Source organism: Labeo rohita, chromosome 16 (genome assembly GCF_022985175.1).
Source record: "Labeo rohita strain BAU-BD-2019 chromosome 16, IGBB_LRoh.1.0, whole genome shotgun sequence".
NCBI classification, from domain to species: domain Eukaryota; kingdom Metazoa; phylum Chordata; class Actinopteri; order Cypriniformes; family Cyprinidae; genus Labeo; species Labeo rohita.
The window spans coordinates 24230252-24240821 of record NC_066884.1 but is presented as its reverse complement, the minus strand read 5'-3'; the positions used below and the strand labels follow the sequence as shown (position 1 = coordinate 24240821).

At 37.5% G+C, this 10570-nt stretch overlaps 1 protein-coding gene across 1 annotated transcript; it reads left to right on the top strand.

Moving 5' to 3' along the window:
* Positions 1 to 1857: 1857 nt before the first annotated feature.
* On the top strand, positions 1858 to 8218 carry crabp2a (cellular retinoic acid binding protein 2, a). Its single transcript, XM_051132308.1, has 4 exons — positions 1858 to 2241; positions 5433 to 5611; positions 5918 to 6034; positions 6119 to 8218. Exons 1-4 carry the CDS (start codon positions 2160 to 2162, stop codon positions 6167 to 6169), a joined length of 429 nt encoding a protein of 142 aa, XP_050988265.1. The 5' UTR covers positions 1858 to 2159; the 3' UTR covers positions 6170 to 8218.
* The last annotated feature ends 2352 nt before the right edge of the window (positions 8219 to 10570 follow it).

Genomic DNA, 10570 nt, shown 5'->3' with positions numbered 1-10570 from the left:
TGCGTTGAGGAAAAAGGTGGATAAAGGTCCTAGAACATGTCAATTTTTACAACATAAAACTTTTAAAACTGTTTTATAGTTTTTGTTCACTGAAAGATTTTTTTCCTCAGAAACACGTTTTGTCAGCTAAACAGTACAATCCTTTCAACGCACTATACTTTCATTTCTCATAGTCTCGTTTTCATCCTTGTCAAAAATTAAATAGGGCATTACGATGACTAGTCTATTCCCTCAAACTATACTTTATTCTGTATTTTCTCTACATAGTCAAAAACGGACCCGCAATTTGTTTAAAATACGCGGACATGGCAACACCGGAGAAACTGCACAGCGCGAACGGTCCAGGCTGTCACCCCGGTAACCCGCGTATTAAAATCTGCAGTTCGCTGTGGCGCGGAAGACCATCCATCAAAAGTAAATGGTTAACGACTTCTTTGTACGACTCACATTCATCATCCAGTCTCCATGGCCCGCGTCTTCATTAGAGACCCAAACTTCGCCTCTCCACCTTTTTTTTTTTTACCAAGCCCCTACCCCCCCATATGCCCGGCTCTTTTCTTCCGCTTCAACAGCAGGGGTGAGGGGGAGACTAAAGACCCTCGGGGACGCTCCTGCAACCTCCTGGCCTCTGCTAGGTCACCTTTTGTGCCGGTGTCATTCTCTTCACTCGCGTTCTCTTGCTCCCGTCAGGATCTCTGGAATTTCCACCACCCGCAGAAGACCCTCCGTGTCTCCCTCAGTCCCAAACGTGGATAAGGATAACCACAGCGGAGACAGATCCAGTTACAGGAGTTTTGAGTGTGCTGTGATTTGCACAGGCGAGAAAAGACTGAACTTGACAGAGCTCTGTTTTAACTATTAGCCTGACAAATTGTCCTGATTGTTTTATGATCATATTCACATTTGTGAGTCCAACAGTTTCTGGCACACAGCTTGTTTATCTCTCACAGAGAGTGAGACATCTGTCCATCCCATCTTGTTGAATGTCTATTCTATTCTTCTATTCTATTCTATATTTGTTATATTCAATATGCTTTTATTCTTATGTTTTTTTAATAACAGAAAGATCCAAAGATCAGCATTTATCTAAAAATAAAAAGCTTTTGTAACATTATACTCTATACCATTCAGTTTTTTTGTAGAAATGAATTGTAGAAATGAATACTTTTATTTAGCAAGGATGCTTTAAATTGATGATAAAGGCATTTATAATGTTTCAAAAGATTTCTGTTTCAGATAAAAGCTGTTCTTTCTATTTATCAAAGAAACCTGAAAAAAATTCTACTCAGCTGTTTTTAACTTAATAATAATATATGTTTTTTGAGCAGCAAATCAGAATATTCGAATGATTTCTGAAGGATCATGTGACTGGAGCAATGATGCTAAAAATTCAGCTTTGAAATCACAGGAATAAATTACATTTTAAACTATATTCAAATAGAATATTTTAAATAGTAAAAATATTTTACATTTTTACTGTTCTGCTGTACTTTGGATCAAATAAATGCAGGCTTGGTGAGCAGAAAAGATTTCTTTAAAAAAAAAAAAAAAAAAACATTAAAAATCTTCAAAAACTTTTGACTGGTCCTCTTTATAGGACTAATAAGATTCTAGCAATATTTTGCAGTGTCCTTTAAGAAACAAAGACTTGTTCCTAAAAAACTTACGTGCAAATAAATAAATCCATACATAAAACTGAATTCTGATGGGCGTTTTCTAACGCGCACATGTTTTAAGCAGGGCGTGGTGTGGGCGGGACAAGACAATAATCTCAAAGTATCATTGGCCCCTTGATTTGACAGGGCAGATAGAGGGCGGAGTTTGTCGAAGAAGAGGTGTGTGCGCTCTCGGATTAAGCGTGATAACTGTCCCAAATTTTCGGTTCAACCTATTCACCACAGGCTATAACGTTTGGAGGAGCTGAATGAAACTCTGAGACGAAAAGAAAAAGGCTTGACATCTTAAGTTTCTCTTGTCAAGACAGAGAGAGCAGCAGAAGAGTAAAGAGGAAAATCAATTTGGCATTATAAGTGGAAACACTGCATTCAGAATCAAAGTTGCAGGTTCTTTTAAAGGGTGTCAGCTTCAAGGACTGTCACTCAACCACGCACCAGAGAGAATATTAGTGGGATACACTCAAAAGAACGACAGAACGCACGATGGATCGCAGAATCCCCGATTTTGCTGGCACTTGGAAAATGAAAAGCTCCGAGAACTTCGAAGAGCTTCTCAAAGCACTGGGTAAGTGTTAATCATGATGCAGACCTGCACGCGGAGAGTGCGCAAAGTTGACTATCAATCCTGAACAGACCGACAAATTCACCACCTCTCCTGTGTGAGTGTGTGGAAAGCGTTTTAATATTCATTCCATATAACTAGCCAACTTTTGTTACTAGTAAATATTTATTTTACTATCAACGGTATATCCAGATCGTTAGGCTAATAGTATTTAATCCAGCTTTTGTATTTATTAGATGCAAATAGCTATTTATTAGCTTACTGGTTTTAATAAACATAGCAGGCAGAAAGCAATTGGCTGCGTTTGGTTTGGGCAGGGTTGAGTTTATTCGCTTAATTGAACAGCAATATTATCCTGTCCTGACTGGAGCTTTAAAAACCCACCCCAGTATTTTGCGCAATTTGCAAGTGATGTGTGCGCAAATTGTTATGTGTGTTTTGGAAAGTCAGTTCGCAAGGCGCTTGCGAGTCTTTCTCAACCAGTTCGGAAATTCTTGTTTAAACATTTACCACTGTTCAAGCCAGAATCCTGGAATTTCAGTGGGTTCCCAAAATTTGACTGACGTCCAATTTAATGAGGGACCGCTGCCACCCAAACGCCCCTCTTCAGCAGTCTGTGTCGAACAAAAGAAGCAGATTCTCTGAGAAGAAAGAGTAGGTCCTTCATTTCACCATTCAAAAGAATGATGAAATGAAGCAGACAGGTTAAAGAGGGCGGAGGAGGAGCACAAAGGAGAAAAAAAACCCTTTTGTTTCTGACATGGGAACATGATGTATTATATGAATACCCCAAATTGCAGGAGATGAGATATGCCGCCACACGAACCCCTCTGAGGACAAATGTCGCCGTAAAAAAGAAGGGGGCGTGGTTATATGTTAGGAATGTGGGTGATTGACAGATAGGTTGATTTAGGAATGAACTTTAATGTTGTGCAAAGACACATATATGCACGCACTCTCCTAAATTCACACACTTTCAGCAACGGAACATTAAAATTCTTTTCGCCCCACGAATATTTCAGTGCACAGATGGGCCCGACCTGTCACCACACCCTGTCATCCACCGCCCTCCTCCATCTTGTGTCCTCATCTCCATCCCTCTATTCTGAAATACTTCCTTTGACCTTTAACCTACGACACTGACCCTGACCGTCTGAGTCCTCTGACATCTTTTCTCGGTTAGTTATGGGGCTTGAAGCAGGGCTTGATCTGAAGAGTCGGTTTAACTTTATTAGCTAACGTTTTAACAAGTTTTGCCTGGATTACACACTCAGAGTGAGAATATGTCTTCCATTGCACTACATTTTTGTGAATTTGCATGTGCTAATGGTTAAAATTGGTGATTGGAGTAATTGATAATTTGTTTGCGCGTCTCTGCCTGAACGTGTGTCTAAATTTTGGCCCCCTCTTGTCTGCCTCCATGTGTATATATTTACCCTTGGTGACAGGTGGGAATGTGTGTGAGGTGAGTAGTGTGAAATTCTACTCGACGCACAGAGGCTCTCTCTCTCTCTCTCACACACACACACAGACTGGCCTTTATATCTAGCTGTCTTTCTTCACACTTGGGTACCCTTTTTCTATGTCTCTGCTGCCTTTCTTGCTCCTTTTTTCTTCTCTTGTCAGTAATCTCATCCTTATTTGACTGTGGCATGCTTTTTTCTTTGTTGCCTCTGCCCTTCCCTACTTCCAAACTGCGCTCTATCCATTTCCTGTCAGGAAGGTTTAATAGATTACAGCATCCCCTGTGGCTGGTTGAATAACTTCCCCTTTCAATGCTTTCGTTCACCCACCTACACACGCACACACAGCAAGACTCCATTTGACATGCAGTATTTAATTTTGTCTAATGAACAGATTGAATTTTTATTTGTGTGCAGAATACAAATCGTGTATTGCGAAAGGGGGTGTTAGGGATTGACCGATAACTTTTTTTTTTCCCAATTAATCTTTAATATTGAATAGCCCCCCAACAATATCATTACACCCGAGTACATTTTTTGCATAATTAATTTTATTGTTTGCATAATTATTTATTAATAATTATAACTGATTATCAAGTGCGAAACATACAGCAAAACAAGACAAAAATAGTACTTACAGGAAAACAATAAAACGATATTTCTATCTAACTATATTTACTTATAATAGCATTAGTAATATGTAAATATTAATAACTATTATAATAGTAAATATTATTATTAGTGCTGTTCAAATGATTAATCGTGATTAATCGCAACTAAAATAAAAGGTTTTGTGTACATAATATATGTTTGTGTACTGTTTATTTATTATGTGTATATAAATACACACATGCATGTATATATTTAAGAAAATATGTTTATATATTAAATATATAAATACATAAATGAAAATATATGTAAATATTTTCAAAATATACACTGCATGTGTGTCGCTATATATATATACATAATAAATATACACAGAACGCACATATATAAATAAAAACTTTACTTTGGATGCAATTAATCACAATTAATCATTTGAACAGCACTAATTAATAATTATATGGCATTATAATAGTAATTATTATTATTATTATTAACATTATGTATGTATTGTAGTCTGACAGTTAGTTATTTGTGTCAAAATTATAGTGGATTATAGTGATTAGCAATTAAATTAGGGCTGTCAAATGATTAATCGCGATTAATGGCATACAAAATTAAAGTTTGAGTTTGCCTAAGAAATGTGTGTGTAATTATTATGTATATATATATATATATATATACACACACACAAATTAATGTATATATTTAAGAGAAATATATTTTTATGTAAAAAATAATTTTATTTATATATAATATAAATTATATAAAAATATAATAAATACATATAAGGGTAAATATTTCTTAAATATACACATGAATGTGTTTGTATTTATACTGTATATACATTATAATTATACACAGTATGGGAAACTCGTACGAATTGCTGTGAGATCGGGTTGGATTCAGGTGATGTCATCAGACAGTGTCGGCAATGAGAGCAGATGTATGAAGCCAAGCCAGACTTAATAACATCACTTTCATTCCCCCGATCTGTCCGACCAAGGGTCTTTTTGTCCTTTAAACTCTATAAATGAAGATTTCTCCATAACCTCTATGAATGCCAGAGTACTCACTGTATTCACAAGAGATTGTTCTGATGTGCACGTGTGTGTGTTTTGTCAGGTGTGAACGTGATGCTGCGTAAGATTGCGGTCGCAGCCGCGTCGAAGCCATCTGTGGAGATTACGCAGAACGGAGAAACCCTGTCAATCAAGACCTCCACCTCTGTAAGGACCACCCATGTCACCTTCACAGTTGGACAAGAGTTTAACGAGGCCACTGTGGATGGACGTCCCTGCACGGTACATACACACCCACAGAAAAACATAGAAACACTTCAGTCATCCTCCTGTACATCTGTCTGTCTGTAACAAATTTCCCTTTTCCAAAACACTCAAAAGAGCAAGAACCTGTGAGTGAGTGTTTATGCAATCCAGATCTCTGATGTAGACTTTCAATCACACCCTCCATCTCAGAGGAGCTATCAAACTGGATACACACCCATTCCTTCAACTTCCATCTCATGGGCACTGATCTGTTTCTCATTCTTTCCATCTCCGAAGAAAAATACTGCCTTCACATATTTTGTCTGTCTCTGTTTTTCCCAGAGCCTTCCTCGTTGGGAAACAGACAGCAAGATTAGTTGCGAACAGACTTTGCAGAAAGGTGAGGGTCCAAAAACCTCATGGACCAGGGAGATAACCAATGACGGTGAACTGATTCTGGTAAGATTTATTCCTGCTTACACACACATGGGTCTTTGATCATATTTTCCCTTTTAATAGTCTATTTCCTGCTTTTTTTGGCAGACCATGACCGCAGACGAAGTGGTGTGCACAAGAGTTTATGTCAGAGAGTGAAAGTATGAGGAAAAAGGAAGACTATCCGTCGAGATCACTCTCTTTCCTCGTTAACCACAATGACTGTGATTTTATATCATCTGTTTCCTTTCTCCCTCATCTTTTCTTTCATGCTGTTTTGTTCACAATGTATTTGAATAATACTTCAGAGAGCCATGCAAATAATTCATGTGAGGTTCCAGACATTTTAAATTGGGCCCTGATTTGTCGTTTAAAAAATACATCATTTTGGGCTCAAAAGCACTTTTAAGGGTTGGTCTTTACAGATGAAGACCTGGAAATCTGAAGCTTGGAAACCAGACTTTGGTGAGACAGTCCATCAGAATATCAGTAAAGGTGCGGTCAAATTAATATTGTAAATTTTCCCAGGTGAAATTCAGTCATTTCAATAATGATCTGTATTAATGGGAATTTCCAAACTCAGATTTTGGGAAAAAATCAAGCTGGATTGACTATGTGTGAGCTGTGCTTCATGCATCATTTCTCTAATGACAACAGACAATTGACCTTTTTTGCCAGCAAAATTTCGCTAATGCGACCGCACCTTAAGAATGTAAGCCAATGTACGATATGCTGTCGGAACATGTTATATCTGTAGTTTAGTCCATTATTTTTTTGTTAAATCTCCTCAGTTGACCCTTCGCTAAGCTCCGCCATGAATTGTAACTGACCAATCTTACTTTAGTAACTATTGCTGTTTCCATCATCCAGTGTACCTCTACGGAGAAACTGTGTTTGGATAGATTTTGAATTTTGGATAGATTTTGATTTTGAAAACTTACAGTTGTTCTACAGTCAATTTTACTGTATTCAGCTGATTGTGAGAAGTGTGTGCCTTGATTTTGATTTGCTGTTACTACAGTTTATAAATCTTACAGCATAATTTGAAACTTTTGTTAAAGATAAGATATTTCACCCAAAATGAAAATTACCCTATGATTTATTCACCCTCAAGCCATTCAAGGAATGTGTGACTTTCTTCTTTCAGTAGAATATAATCAGTTTTATTAAAAAAATGTCCAGGGTCTTCCAAGCTTATAATGGCAGTACATGGGTATTGAGATTTTGAAGTTCAATAAAGTGCACAATTATTTATGTAAGAAAAATACCCATATTTAAAACTTCTTAAACTGTAATCTCTATCTTATGCTAGGACATAGGGGTAGCATAACCTCTCAAGAACCAAGTTTTATTTATAGCAAAGGAAAACAAGTCTCCTCTTGACTTATATAGAAATTCTCCAACATTTTTCTTTACAAATCTTCGTTTTGTACTTTTAATTTGTGACTGGCGTTTTGTTTTGCTCTCTCCTCTGCTACGTCCTACGTCATTCGCTGGAACGGCGTTCTCTCGTGAACGTGTGCTTGACAGTTAGCGGAAGCTAGAGATTATGGTCTATAAAGTTCTTACATAAACACACAGATTCACTTCAGGAGGCTTTTATTACCCCCTGAGTCGTGTCGAGTACTTCTTATGATGGATTTATGCACTTTATTGGACTTTAAAATCTCAACACCCATTCACCGCCATTATAAGCCTTGGAAGAGCCAGGACATTTCTTAATATAACTCCAATTGTATTCATCTGAAAGAAGAAAGTCATATACACCTAGGACGGCTTGAGGGTGAGTAAATTATGGGGTAATTTTAATTTTTGGGTGAACTATCCCTTTAAGAAAAAGGCAGATTCAATGTTTCAATTCATTCCACCCCGAAAAGACAAAATCCAATCAAGATTTTAACACTTTATGAGCACATTTTACTCAAAAATACATTGTTTATTGAAATATCCAATTCATTCCTAAGTGACGTTCTGTGCTGTCTGATGTAGGAATGGTACAAAGGGCGGAGCTAAGCGAAGGGTCATTTGTAATTAGAACCCCATGAAACTCCAATCCCAACCTTCTCTTTTCTTCTTTAATTTTTTGTATATATTTTAATAAAACCTGAATCTTCATCCAAAATCTCTTTATATTTTTCATTTTTATACAAACAGTTTCAGCAGTCATTACTTATTTCTCTGCATGCACAATAAAGGTTACTGCCAAGAGTTTGTGTTTTTCTGTCATTCAGTAGCAATTACTCACACAGAAGTTTACTGGCAGTTCCGTGATGTCAATGGAACAAATGTCAGTTGATTTTACTTCAAAATAAGAAGAAATTAAAGAAACTGCCTTGAGTTTTTTTTTTTAACAAACCCACACTCCTTCTCACTCTCTTTTCTCACTCAGTCACACTGGTCTTATTTTAGTATTTCTGCCAGCTGGCTGTAACTAGAATAACTTGTCTGTCCCTCTCCACCCCTCCGTCTCTCCCTGATTTTTCCATCTCAGTCTTTCTTTCTCATCACTATCACCCTGTCTCTGGATCCTGTCTCTCAGCTCAGAGTTTTACAAAACCCTACAATTTTAATGCACTGATTGTCATTCAAATGCATGGAATGTAAATGTATTGTAACATAAAAATGGCCGGAAAACACCCACTAGTCATCAAAATTTCCCTGGTAACCTGATCCTCCACTCAAAACATTCACATTTCTTTTTTTCCATGCTGACAGAATTGTCGACCGTAAGTCATTTATTAGACTAGCCAATGGTTATTGGCTAAACTAGCCAATGGGATAAAGCTCTTAAATAAAAGAGATCCAGGCAAACTGTCCAATCCAGGCAGGAAATGCCAGTCGGATTACAAGGTGAAAATGATTGACAGCAGATGTGCTTAACAAGAAGCAGGGAATGGAAACTCAGGGTCAAGATGAAATAAGGACCATCATACAGTGCACTCATGTGCATGTTCATATAAACTGTACATACACAGTGCACCATCATATCCAGGAAGGTTAAGAGTGTGTAAATACAGATGAAATAGCATAATCAAGTGTATTCCCACTCAGAAAGAAAAACAAAGGTAGAATGGAGGTGATGGTGGAATGTGGAGAGGTTTAGGGGTGATGCCTGCAGCTGTACTTGGTTACTGAGTGACCCTAATAAAACCAACCCCTCTCTACCGCCTGCCCCTATAAAAGACTCCAAATAACTGCCTCTCCTTCCTCCTTTATTACCCCCTGGGGCAGTAAAAGGCAGCTGTCTCTCTCTTTTCGAAAACCACCCGCACATTTGCACACATATGAAACCAAACATGCACATTCTTTCGAACCTTCACATGTGCCATCAAACACTTTGGCCACTGTGAGCACAGACCATAAAACTGCACACATACACACACTCACACACATGTGAGTGCCCACAGCTAGTAATGGGCCCTAATGTGGCAGAAACACTCGCATATTTGGTCATTAACTTCAAAGGAACACTAGCAGATAGGCTAACAACTCATAAACACACACACACACATGCTGATTTTGGCCAGTATTGTGCAGGGCAGGTAAACCTGGAATGGCAATCTCTTCCCAACATCTATTCTGTTTGCTTTGGATTTAGCTGGCAGGCAATTTGACGAGCAGATAAGCATTTACGCAGCAGAACACACACACACACACACATGTTCGGTTTCCATGTTTTTAATGGAGACATTCCCCAGGTGTAATGGTTTTTATACTGTACAAACTGTATTTTCTATCCCATTACTCTAAACCTACACCTCACAGGACACTTTGCATTTTTAGATTTTCTAAAAACTTCATTATGAATGATTTATGAAAGCTTGTTTCCTCATGGGGACCAAAAATGTCACCACAAGGACAAGTATTTTGGATATTGCCATCTTTGTGAGGACATTTTGTCCCCATAACGGAGGGTATCCCTGAACCACTCACTCACACACACATACACACACAATGCAAAACTCTACAGTTGAGGTCAAAAGTTTACATACACCTTGCAGAATCTGCTAAATGTTGATTATTTTTACCAAAATAGTAGGGATTATACAAAATGCATGTTATTTTTTATTTTAGTTTGCATATGGTCTACAAGAGAAAATAATAGTTGCATTTATAAAAATGACCCCGTTCAAAAGTTTACATACGCTTAATTCTTACCCGAATAATCCACAGCTGTTTTTTGTTTTGTTTTGTTTTTCACACTGAGGACAACTGAGGGACTCATATGCAACTATTACTCTTAATGGTCATGTTTCCTTTTTGAACCTTCTGTAATAGTTGGACATGAGTCCCTCAGTTGCCTTGAGTGTGAAAAGAACAGCGGGCAGTTTAACTGTTCCAGACAAACAAGGGAGCCACGAACAACCATCATTAAAACAAAAAAACTGTGGATCATTCACGTAACAACACAGTGTTAAGAATCAAGTGTATGAAAACGTTTTAACAGGGTCATTTTTATAAATTCAACTATTATTTTCTCTTGTGGACTATATGTAAATGTCTTTTATGTAAAATATCTTATTCAGGTCAGTACTAAGTAAATAACATGCATTTTGTAAG